General features: G+C 35.7%; 1 protein-coding gene across 2 annotated transcripts in view; it reads right to left on the bottom strand.

The window, feature by feature from the left end:
• ST7L (suppression of tumorigenicity 7 like) overlaps nucleotides 1–12,968 on the bottom strand; it is a 59,179-nt gene that overhangs the window by 14,705 nt on the left and 31,506 nt on the right. For both annotated transcript variants that reach the window (XM_047083009.1, XM_047083010.1), the window contains exons 10-11: nucleotides 12,363–12,435; nucleotides 11,056–11,158 (exon numbers count right to left, since the gene is read on the bottom strand). In XM_047083009.1, the coding sequence (XP_046938965.1) occupies nucleotides 11,056–11,158; nucleotides 12,363–12,435 (176 nt within the window). The remainder of the gene's footprint in view (nucleotides 1–11,055; nucleotides 11,159–12,362; nucleotides 12,436–12,968) is intronic.

The following is a 12,968-nucleotide window of genomic DNA, read 5'->3' as shown; positions in this document are numbered from 1 at the left end:
AGGAACAGAGAAAAGAGAGTCATTATCTCTGCTTAGGAAAAATGATAAAAGATACTTCTATACAGGAGGCAACAGATGAGCAGAATCCTGAAGAATGAGTAGAAAGTTGCCATGTAGAGAAGAGACTGAGCATATATACAAAGGTAGGGAGACATGATGAGACATGACCAATCTCAGGAATAACAAGATAAGGAGCAAAGCAGAAGTAGCAAGGAGTAATGTTGGAGACAGATATCCGGCCCAGACTGGGAAAGGCTTCTGTATATGTAATACTAAGGGATTGGTCCTTATCTGAGAGATGATAGGGAATAAGAAGGGCTCTTCAAGCAGAGCAAGTTTTGCTATTTAGGTAGATAACTATGGCAATGGCCAGAGTGGAGATGGGTTTATAGCAGGGAAACCAGTAAGAAGTATGTTTTAATCATCCAAGTAAAAGATGGAAAGTATTTGAAATAATTTCTATATCTTTATGTGTATGTTTAGAAATGCATAGAAAGGGCACCTGCGTGGCTCAGTTGGTTGAACGTCTAACGTGGGCTCAGGTCATGATCTCATGGTTCCTGAGTTCAAGCCCTGCATTGGGCTGAGTTCGAGCACTGCATCGGGCTTGCACATGGTCAGTGTACAGCCCACTTCAGATTCTCTGTTCCCCCCTCTCTTTCTGTCCCTCCCCTACTTGCACTCTCTCAAAAATAAAGAAATGCATATAATATGTCTGGCCATCACAGAACCAAACAGAAACAGTGGTTGCGTGAGAGAAGTAGAATTGGGAGAGAAAGAACAGGACTTTTTATTCTATAAACTGCTAAAGGGTCTGATTTCTTTTTTAAAAAGCACTTGTTACTTTTATAACAACAATGATAATGTTTTAAAGAACAGGTAGTGAAGACAAACACTGGTCAGTGACAAAGGGAATGGAGTAGGTGACTAGATCTGAAAGACATTTCAAAGGTTATAATATGAGTTAGTAATTTGGAAAGGGCAGAAGTAAAGATTAATGATGAGAAGATGATAATGAAGCCATAAACCAAATTATAATAATAAGTTAGGACAGGCAAGTTGGAGAAGAAACTTATAAATAAAAATTTAAAAATTCAGTTTGAGACATATTGAAGAGGCTGAGGTACCAACCAGATATCCAGGTAAAAATTTCCACAACCAGATAGAAACACAAGTTTATAGACAAGGAAGGAAGCCAGATTTATAAGATACAGGTTTGGAAATTATCAGCAAATAAAATATAATAAAAGACATAAACCAAGGCCGGTACCCACTATACTATGCTGCAGGACCTTCCATATTACCTCGGAGTCACCTTACTGTTCTATCTGGAACAAATCAGAAATTGTAGGAACAATTTGTATTCAACTATTGACAATATACTCAGATGACTATTCAAGTCTCTTGCTTTTTCCTAAAAATAAAAATAAAAAATTAAAGCTACTTTGGAAAATAGCTTATAAATAGCTATAAATAGTTAAAATAAAAAGACATAATAATGTATGTTTTTTTTAATCTAAAACCATACCTATGCTTACACTCAAATTCACTTTAACTTTGAATTGCTTTGATCTTTATAATTTATCTTTAGATTACTTTGTTTCTATTACTTTGTAAATCTTACAACAGCTTTTGACCAAAAGCAATATAATTCTGACCTGAAGTAATGATAATGCTTTATAATCTTCTTCTTAAAAGCAGAGGTTAAAGAAAAATCTCTCTGAAGGCATCTGAAATTAAGGTACTTTGCTCTTGATCAGTCATGCACATCAAGAACCAATTTATCTCTGCAATTAGTTTTCTCAGTGCACATTCTATGAGATTGGACAGGCAGGCTGAATGCAAAGAGTCCACATTGATGTGTATTGGGGGAAGACTAAAGACAGTTCCCAGATAGAAAGTAAACAGAACAGCTGTATGAATAAACTGAAAGAAAATGTAACACTCCTAGCAGTCTCAGGAGCAAAGGGAAAGTGATATTCTATTGCAAGGAGAGGGAAGGGAGACTAGAGAGGGCATTTGCCACAGGAAAACTTCTTTCCACATCATCCTACAGAGCAGTACCTCAAGAGAGAAGTGTTTTCTAGATCAACTCTTCCACCTAGACCACACCATAATATAACAGAAAGGCAAAGCCTTCACTGTGCCCTAACTTTGGGTCATGGACTTCAACACCACTTCCCCATTTCTCCCTTTACTACCGCTATGCCACTCAGTCTCAATCAAGTGCCTGTTTCCCTCTCATCTTTTGTATATGCTGCTATAATATAGGTAATCTGACCAATGAAATGTAAGCTTGAGGGGCGCCTGAGTGGCTCAGTTGGCTGAGCGTCTGACTCTTGATTTCAGCTCAGGTCCTGATCCCAGCTTCATGGGATTGAGCCCCACATCGCACTTCACCCTGAGCATGGAGCCTGCTTGAGATTCTCTCTCCTTCTCTCTCTCTCTCTCACTCCCTCCCTCCCTCTGTCCCTCTCCCCTGTTCATGCTCTATCAAATTAAAAAGAAGAAGCAGGAGGAGAAGGAAGAGGAGGAGAAGAAAGAGGAGGAGGAGGAGAAGAAAAAAGAAAAAAGAAATGTGAGCTTGCTGCTAAAGAGCTGGTATCTTCTATTAGTAGATGGGTCTCAGAACATCCTACATGCTTCAATTTCTGATCAACCAAAATGAATTTTACCTTTTCTGTACCAATTTATTTTTAAAATTCCCCTTGCACTTAAAGAAGCCTCCAGGCATGGTCTGGTTTCTTGAAAACACAAAACAGCTTTTGTTATAAAATAAGAACTAATAACTTTTCAAAGCTACAGATAACATATTCTGAAATATGTACTCAAATTGTTATTGTTTTGTTTTTAAATGTTCTCTTCCCCCAAGAGCTTCTACTACAAGACGCAAATTATCTTCAGGGTATTAACTAATTCCAATTAGTTAAATGCTGTCTCAATATCTTCACTTTTACCTCATCTCAACAAAAGAATCCCCAAATCTGACACATGCTAAGGCCATGAGCACTAAAGTAATACTCCTAAGAAAAAGAGTTCATAGAGGAACAGCTTAAACAGGTAGCAAAAATGGTAATGGAGGTGTAATAAAGCAATAATCACCATGATCAGTACTGTTGCCTGACACTCAGACATTGTGTTAAGTGCTTCATATATATCAACGCATTTAATCAGAAGGCATGATACTTTGACAGTGCTTTCCATGCTGAGTCAGATTCTTTTACCTTTACTGATGTACCGTAAAATGCACGTATCTTAAGCATGCAATTTGATGAGTTTTGACAAATGTAGACAAGCCACACACCAATGAAGACACAGAACATTTCCATCACCCCAGAAAGTTCTCCTTTCCAGTTAATTCCCTACCTTGACTACCTGAAGCACCAACTGTTCTAATATCTACCAGCCCAGATCATATTTCGACACCACATAAGTGGAATCATTCAGTATGTACTCTTTTGTACACATTATATTCTTGAGTTTATCCATAGTTTACTTGTATCAGTTCTTTCTTTTTGTTGCTGAAAAGTATCCCAGTGAATAAATATATCACAATTTGTCCATTTACTTGTTAATGCACATCTGGGTTGTTTCCAGTTTGGGGCTATCATGAATAATCAGAAGGTATGAAACATGTTCCATCCTTAAAAAAAGAAAAAAAAGCCTGACATTTTCTTTTTTCTTTTTTTAATGTTTATTTATTTTTTGAGAGAGAGAGAGAGACACAGAGTGCAAGGTAGGGAGGAAAAGAGAGAGAGAGGGAGACACAGAAACCGAAGCAGACTCCAGGCTCTAAGCTGTTAGCACAGAGCCCGACACAGGGCTTGAACTCACAGACCATGAGATCATAACCCGAGCTGAAGTCAGACACTTCACCGACTGAGCCACCTGAGTGCCCTTGACAATTTCTATAGTAGCTGAAAGATACACAATCTTTTTCTTGTTTGGTAACTAAAAAAAATTTTGAACCAAAACCATAGCTAAGTAATAAAGAACAAGTCAAAAACCATGAAAACACATTGTTTTAATTTTTTGCTATTACTATCATAGTTACTGTACACAGAAATTCATTCAGTAGATTAAAAAAATCTGTACAATCAATATTAATGAGATATCTAAAGCAAATGCATAGCCTGAAGAGATTTATGTGATCTCTTTCTACTGCGTTTCTAATAGTTTCCAGCTTTAACAAACTGCACAGTCCGAGACCTATAGGCATTTCTGTTGTAGTTCTGTGGAAAGTTGCCCAAAAATCTTTCCTGCTAAAACAGCTTCATCCTATGTCATCTTACTGGTAAAAGTCATATAACATTTGGCAAATTTGCATAACAAATTTTTAAGAATAAAAGATTAATTAATTAACTTAGTTACTTACAGGTCATTGTTCATTAGGGTAAATAAGTTATTACAACCCACAGCTTAAGTTTGAGGAAGAAAATTAAAAAAAAATTTTTTTTAATGTTTATTTATTTTTTTGAGACAGAGAGAGACAGAGCATGAATGGGGGAGGCTCAGAGAGAGGGAGACACAGAATCTGAAACAGGCTCCAGGCTCTGAGCTGTCAGCACAGAGCCCGACACGGGGCTCGAACTCACGGACCGCGAGATCATGACCCAAGGCGAAGTCCGACGCTTAACCGACCGAGCCACCCAGGTGCCCCGAGGAAGAAAATTTCTAAAGCCTTTATTTTTTCTTGGCTTCAGGCTGAGAGGCAGGGATAGAGAGCATAAGTGGGGGTTGAAGAAAATCTGAATCTGTACATACTTCATAACTTGTAAATCCCTCACAAAAACAGCCTTAAATACCAGAGCTCTTCTAGTTCATATAATACTAATGTTATTTAAGTGGGATATTATCCAAGTTGTTGAACCTTAAAATTTCTCTAAAAAAAATAAGAATTATCCTGTTTGAAAATATCCAGGTTAAAGTGTATATCCACAAACAGTAATGTAAGGTTATAGCACCACTCTACTTAGGTGGATTTTTTTTAAGTTTATTTATTTTTAAAAAATTTTTGTTTATTATTTATTTTTGAGAGAGAAAGAGAAAGACAGAACGTGAGCAGGGGAGGGGCAGAGAGAGGGAGACACAGAATCCGAAGCAGGCTCCAGTCTCTGAGCTGTCAGCACAGAGCCCGGTGTGGGGCTCGAACTCACGAACCATGAGATCATGACCTGAGCTGAAGTCGGGCACCTAACGGACTGAGCCACCCAGGCGCCCCATTTATTTCTTTATTTTGAGAGAGACAGGACAGTGCGAGCAGGGGAGGGGTGAGAGAGAGAGAGAGAGAGAGAGAGAGAGAGAGAGAGAGAGAGAGAATATCTCAAGGAGGTTCCACAATGTCAGCACACAGCCTGATGCGGGGCTCGAACTCCTGAACCGTGAGATAGTTGGATATTTTGATGGAGTTGGCTTTGACATTTAGTTGAGGGGACGTATGTAAATTTCTACCTACAGATAAAAATGACTTAATGTTAAAGTATAGGGGCATCTGGGTGGCTCAGTCGGTTAAGCAGCTGACTTCAGCTCGGGTCAGGATCTTGTCATTCATAAGTTCAAGCCCCACGTTGGGGTTGTGCTGACAGCTCAGAGCCTGGAGCCTGCTTCAGGTTCTGTGTCTCCCTCTCTATCCCTTCCCCACTTGCACTCTGTTTCTCTCTTTCTCTCTCTCAAAAATAAATAAACATTGAAAAAAAATTTTTTAAAGGTTAAAGTATATACACAATATATACTAGTTGAATATGGTTATATTTAAGTTATACATTGTAGTTTTATTGAGACACAAAATTCATCATTGTAAGTATACAGTTCAAAGATTTTCAGTAACTTTGTATGGTTGTGCAATCATCACCACCAAAAGTTTCCTCATGTCTGTGTGCAGTCAATCCATACTTCTACTTCAGCTCCAGGGAAACACTGATCTGCTTTTCTGTCTACAGTCTTCCCTGCTTGAGAAATTTCATATTAATGAAATCATATATGTTGTCTTTTGTGTCTGGTTTCTTTCACTTAGCATGAAGCACTTGAGGTCCATCTATGTTGTTATATGTACTTATAGTTTGCTCCTTTTTAGTACTAAGAAGTGTTCCATTACATGGAGATACTACAATTTACTTGTTCATTTACTTGTGTTTGACTGTTTCATGTTTTTGGCTATTGTGCATAATACTACAATTAACACTTGCACACAAGTCTTTGTGTAGACCTAGGTTTTCCTTTCTCTTGGGTAGATACCTAGGAATGAAATGGATGGGTCATATGGCAAGTGTATGTTTAACTGCAAAATTGTTTCCAAAGTAGCTATACTATTTTATATACCTAGCAGGAATGTACACAGTTTCTCCATATTCTTACCAACAGTTGATTTTGTTGGTCTTTGTGAGTATAGCCATTTGAGTGGGTATAAAGTAGTACCATATTGTGCTTTTAATTTGCATTTCCCCAATGACCCATGATGCTATCTTCTGATGTGATTATTAGCTATACATATATCTTCTTTGGTGAAGTGACTATTCAATCCTTTACCCATTTTTTTTCCCTTTAGTCATGTTTTAAATAAGTTTTTTGTCCTCTTATTGAGTTGTAAGAGTTCTTTCTGAGTTCTGGATACAGAACTTCAACAGTATATGACTTGCAAATGTTTTCCCCCAGTCTTTGGCTTTCCATTTTCTTAATGATGTCTTTTGAAGAGCAAATGTTTTAAGAAGTCCAATTTATCAATTTTTTCTTTTATGGAGCATGATTTTGAAGAAATCTTTGCCTAACCTAAGGTCACAAAGCTCGAAGTTTTATAATTTTACCTCTTATATTTAGATCTATGATCCATATTGAGTTCCTTTTTATATTTGGTATGAAGGAAGGGTCTGGGTCCTTTTTTTTCTCCATATTGATTGTTCCAGCACCATAGAAAATACTATCCTTTCCCACTGAATTGCTTGGGAACTCTTGTTGAAAATCAACTGATCATTATGTGAGTTTGTTTCAGGATTCTCTATTGTCTTCTATTGACCTACATTTCAATATTTATGCCAATATTATACTATTTTAATTACTGTAGCTTTAAAAATGTCTTAAAATCTGGGCACCTGGGTTGGGGGTCCAACTTCAGCTCAGGTCATGATCTTACAATTCACGAGTTCAAGCCCTGCCTCTGGCTCTGTGCTGACAGCTCAGAGCCTGGAGCCTGCTTCCGATTCTGTGTCTCCCTCTCTCTCTGCCCCTCCCCTGCTCGTGCTCTCTCTCTCAGAAATAAATAAACATTAAAAAAATTTTTTTGAATGTCTTAAAATTGGATAAATTTGGGTGAATTCCAACTTTGTTCTCCTTTCTCAAAATTGTTTTGGCTATTTTAGGTCTTTTGAATTTTCATATCAATTTTAGGATGAGTTTGTGAATTTCTACAAACAAGCCTGGTAAGATTTTAATAGGAATTAGATTGAATCCATAGATCAATTTGGAGACAACTGTGGTCTTAACAATACTGAGTCTTCTAATCCATAAACATGGAACATATCTCCATTTATTTAGGTCTTCTTTAATTTCTTGTGTGTGTGTTCAAGATAAAAAAAAAAAGTATCCCCTAAAAGCATTATAGATTATCTAGAGCAGATTCAATCTGGATATATTATCTATCCAACAATTTAATTTAATTAGGGCAATGCCTAGGATTTCTACTACCCTCCCTTGTACCCAAATGCCTCCAGCAGTAGTTTTGAAGACCAATGCACAATGCACATCATCAGAATTGTTACTGCTGAGAATACACTTTGTATGAGAGGATTTGTGAAACAGAAACCAAGTCCACAACTACAGGGTATACATGGTCCATATTTTGTTATTCTTAGTGAGAATTAAATAAAATTTTTAGACATCTTAGTGATGTATTTAATTTGAATAGTTCGGTTAATAACAATTGCTTATCTTCTCACACAGGAAGATTTCCATCCCATCCTGGATAATAATGATACAAATCACTTCTGAAACGTTGACTGTGTGTCAGGCCTTCTTCTAAGCTCTTGAAGGATATGAACTCATCTAATCTCAATTAATAACTCTGAGGGATAAGAAATATTATTCCCATTTTACACATGAGATCACTCGAGAGAAGCTGAGTAACTTGTCCAAGGTTATACAGCTAGGAAGTAGTGGAGCCAGAATTCAAACATAGGCAGTTCAGTTGCAGAATCCATGCTCTTAACCACTCTGCAGCATGAGAGAACAGAGCATTTCATTTGGAGTTATTTTCAGACCTCTGCTTCCAGTAATGGAACACTGGGTAATTCAAATCAACCCTCTCAGACAACTAAAAAGCTGAACAAAATATTTTTAAAAATCCAATCAAATGCATCAGAGAATTCACAAAGGGTAAGGAATTAGCAGCCCACAGTCTAAAGAAGGCAAAAATTGGAGAAGTAAACCACATTTGGGGCTTCTTTTACCATAGAGACATTTGCCAATTTTGGACAAGATGGCAAAGAGGCTGTTCAAACTTTCTGCCAGTTTTATAAGGCTAAAGGAACAAAAGTCAGGAGTTCAAGGTATGTCAAGAGTGAAGGCCCTGGTAAAACTCTCAGGGTTGGATTGGCATCCAGAACGGCTGCATCCTAGGAATAGGGGTGAACCAGATACAAACCCAAACTTTCATGGGCTACAGCCCAGTTTCTAGTCATCTAGGTAGACCAGAAAATATCAATCCCTGAAACTGAATTAAGGTGATTCTGTCCTGCTAATTGCTTCTCCTAGGCATCTAAGAGCAAATAAAATCCTCTCCGAAGGAAGATATTGTTATCTGAGGTTTCAAGTTATTTCTACAATTTTTTCAGGTAAAATATCAGATACACAGTCAAAGAAAATCAGGCATAAGAGAAGACAAGAAGAACATAATGTAGCAGAAAAAAAAACACATTATAGAAACAGACACAGAAGTTCCAGATATGGGGATTATCAGAAAAAGACTTTAAGATAACTACTTTAAACTATTTTCACAGAGATAAAAGACTATACTTTAAATTTTGGCAGAGAATTAGAAACTATAAATAGCAAAGGAGATGTGAAAAATAAACAGAAATTCAAGAACTGAAAAACGTTTCAAAGGAGTGAAATCATACAGAGTATATTCTCTGGACATAATGCAATCATGCTAGAAATCATTGATAAAAAGATAATCTTCGCATGTTTGGAAATTAAGAAATAGCCAAATGGAATAAATGTATCTCTAAATCAAAGAGGAAATCAAGATGGAAATTAGAAAATATGTTGAATTAAATTATACACAAAATATTACTATAGTATGCAGTTAAAATTGTACTTAGAGGTTTATAGACTTGAACAAATATATTAGAAGGAAGAAAGACTGAAACTAATGAGTTAACTTAAGTACCTATATAAAAAGATACAGGAAATAAAAAATAATAAAATAGAGCCAAAGTAAGTTGAAGAAAGGCCATAAAGAGCAGAAATGAATGAACCAGAAAATAAACAGTAGAGCAGATTGTCAAAGCCAGAGCTTGGTTCTTTGCAGAGACTAATAAAATTCATAGATCCCTGGGGAATCTGGTCAAGAAAAAAAAATGGTAGCCAGTGTTAGGAACTAAATAGTAGATATCACAACTGATCCTGCAAACATTAACAAGATAATAAAAGGATTTTATGAAATCTTTATGCCAATAAATTATAATGAAATAAATTGCTAGAAAAATACAACTTAACAAAAACCAACACAAGAAGAATGAGGAAATTTGAATAGTTATGAAATACAGAAACTAAATTTATAATTCACCTATTAAAGAAATGAAATTTGTAATGAAAATCCTTCTCACAAAGGAAACTCCAGAATCAGATGGCTCTATCAACAAATTCTCTCGATTATTTAAGACAGAAATAATTCTAATTTTACACAAATTATTCCAGAGAATTTAAAAACACAGAGACCACTCCTAACTTATTTTATAAAGCCAACAATGAAAAGTACAGGCCAAAAACATAAGAAAAAAAGAAAGTGAACATAATTAATGTCACAACAGTGGTTACCTTTAAGCAGGAGGGAAGGAAGCATAGTTTCTGGGGGATGGCAAGGTGGTTCTTGACCTCAATGGTAGTTTTCACTCATTTGCTTTATAATAAATCATTAAGATCCACATTTCTGCTTTTTACACTTTGATATATATGTAATACAATTAAAAATAAAATTTAAATTTATGGGACCAGTGTCAATAAGAGAATGGTATGAATATTTGTTGACTGTCATTCTTAAATTTCAGTAATTTTCTTAACTCTATACTTACTCTAAGAGACTTACAACTTCAATTTCTTGGAGATTATCTTTTAGAGATTAATCTCTTTAATGTTTACTTGCTTCCAAATTCCATTAACGTACATTATACTGGAATCAACAGTTATAATTACATTTGGTAACAGATGCATATATTCTTGAATATTCTATAGTTCCTAACATGGAGCATTGTTTTTAAAACCCCAAATTTAATCTCAGGTGATAAGACACAAAGATTAACCAATAATCTGTATGTCTGCAAGGTGTATAATATAAAGACAAACGAGATGGGTATAGTTTCATCTGGGACTAAATAAACATCAACTCAGCAGTTTTTCTGGGAATTCCAGATCTGTTTCCTATCATTGATTATTTTAATCTATTTGTCTTCAGTCTTTGTCTATCCCTAGTTCAAAAACCCAGGCATCTGTCTAGAAGTAAAAAGCTTTTACAGTAACAGGAAATTTGATTTAATGATCTGGAAAATGAATGATCTTTTATTAAGACCATGCCATTTTATTTCTTCTCTATAACTAAAGTAAAAGGAACAGCTAGGTGAATACATTTCAAATTTTATTTTGAAAGCAATTACAAAGCCTAGAGTGAACTCCTGCTCCTATTCACCTTGCTAAATGCCTTTTAACATCCCGCTTATAGTGACTATCAAAATATAACAGACTAAAACAATTCTGACTCAAATTATGGAGACCCAGATTTGGTCTACATACTTTCATGAATTTGATAAACTTAAATAAAAGTAGTAGTTTCATCATAAAATTTCTCACTTTTGGAACATGAGGATTAAATTCCACAGCTCTATGAATTGCTTCCACAGCATTAATTTCTGCCATGCTTAGCCCTCTTCTGGAGGCTGTTTCAGGACAGAATCTATAAGAAAACCACAAAATGAACAAATGAACGTAAAAATCCATGATTTTGATCATAATCTAACTTCCTGAATCAGGGGTTTCTGGTGATGGCCAAAGACAAAGCCAAATAACTAGTAAACGTGAAAGTAAAGCCTTTATTTAGTTTAACATATAAAGAAAAGCAGCATAAGCAATGGAAATCCTCAAATTTAGGTAAGGAAAGCCTTCGAAGTCCATTGAAGGCACACTCTGGGAAAGGCAGTAGATATAAAATGCTACACAGGGACATCCAGAGAGTCTCATGAAATGGAAGTACATTGTTATTAAATTTTCACTGAGAGGAAAGAGTAATATTCCATTCTAATTTATATCAAGGCATAGTAATCTAAGGTGAAAAAAATGGTTGCCATTTGGTTGGTTTCCGAAAATTTTATCTGTGGAATAAAGAGAAATTCATTAAGGGCAGCCCAAAGGATAAAGATAAACAGAATAACTTGAAATTATAATCTCAGAACAGATAGTATGAAACTATTTCCCCACCACACACCTTATCAGTACCATTATAGCTACTCTCTGTACTTTCTAGCATTGCTTTAAGCATTTAACACACACAATCCTCACACACCCATGCTTTATTCTCACTTTACAGAGAGGAAGAGACTCAAACTGATTAACATGCCCAAAGTTCCACAGCTGGTATGCAGTAGACTTTGAATTGGAATCCAGGTTTAGTATAGCTCTAAAAACCTTGCTTTTTCCACTACACTAGTAAGAAGCCTCACAAGATCAAGGGTTATTCAAAAGGAAGTAGAGAGGAAAAAGCATTGTTTAAAGTCGGTGGTGAATCTGTTTCCAGATTCTGTGTCTCCCTCTCTCTCTGCCCCTCCCCCGTTCATGCTCTGTCTCTCTGTCCCAAAAATAAATAAAAACGTTGAAAAAAAAAATTTATAAAGTCGGTGGTGAAAAACATAACACAGTTTCCCCTGCTATCTGTGAGTGTTTCTATCAAACCGTTCCTTAAGCTGGAATGGCATAAAGTGAAGAAGCAATTACCTTTTCATGAAAGTGAGAATCCTGTTTGGATTTCTTTCGGTTAGTGAACACATATATTAATGCAGGTCTCTTGCAAAAGCGAGGTGGCATAAAGTAAACTTTCAGACAGCAGGAGAAACCCATGTTGAGTTTAGCAGTCTTTCTAAATTACTGTAGTTTTCATTACTTACTTATCTGAAACAGTCCTTGTCTTCAATAGTGCTGCTGTGTAACAGATTGCTGCTGACTTTGGAAGGCTTATATCTGTAATTGTAATTTTCAACTCAGGTAAGAATTACAAAACATATCTTAAGACATTTTTAATAAGAATAATTCATGATACAAAATCAACAGATGCAACACAGTAGTAGAAGCATGTGGACATGTAGTTAGACATGCAGACCTGAGTTTTAATCCTGATTCTAGTATTTACTAGCTATGCATTCTTGAACTAGTAGCAACTTCTTTAACCTTTAACCTTAGTTTTCTCTTCTCAGAATAGAGAAGTAATACTTTTCTGGCAGAGAGTAAATTAAATTATGTCTGTGAAAGCCCTCATACAATGGTGAAAAGCACTCAACAAATGTTTATGCTATGCTTACATAGGAGTATTCAGGGAAAAACATTTAGTTATAGCTGGAAATACTGAAAATTCCACCTTTCACAGAGAAAAACTAAGATTAAAAAAATAGAAATACTTAATAGTAGTTAAATCCAGGTAATACAACAGATGATTTTAATTCTTTCTCCTTACAATATTTCTGTACTTTCTACATTTTCTTAAATGAATTTTAAAA

The sequence above is a fragment of the Lynx rufus genome, unplaced genomic scaffold, assembly GCF_022079265.1.
Source record: "Lynx rufus isolate CCGP_SWC_20201006 ecotype Redwood Valley unplaced genomic scaffold, mLynRuf1.p SCAF_2, whole genome shotgun sequence".
NCBI classification, from domain to species: domain Eukaryota; kingdom Metazoa; phylum Chordata; class Mammalia; order Carnivora; family Felidae; genus Lynx; species Lynx rufus.
The sequence above is the reverse complement of the archived record's forward strand: the minus strand, read 5'-3'. Positions and strand labels throughout refer to the sequence as shown.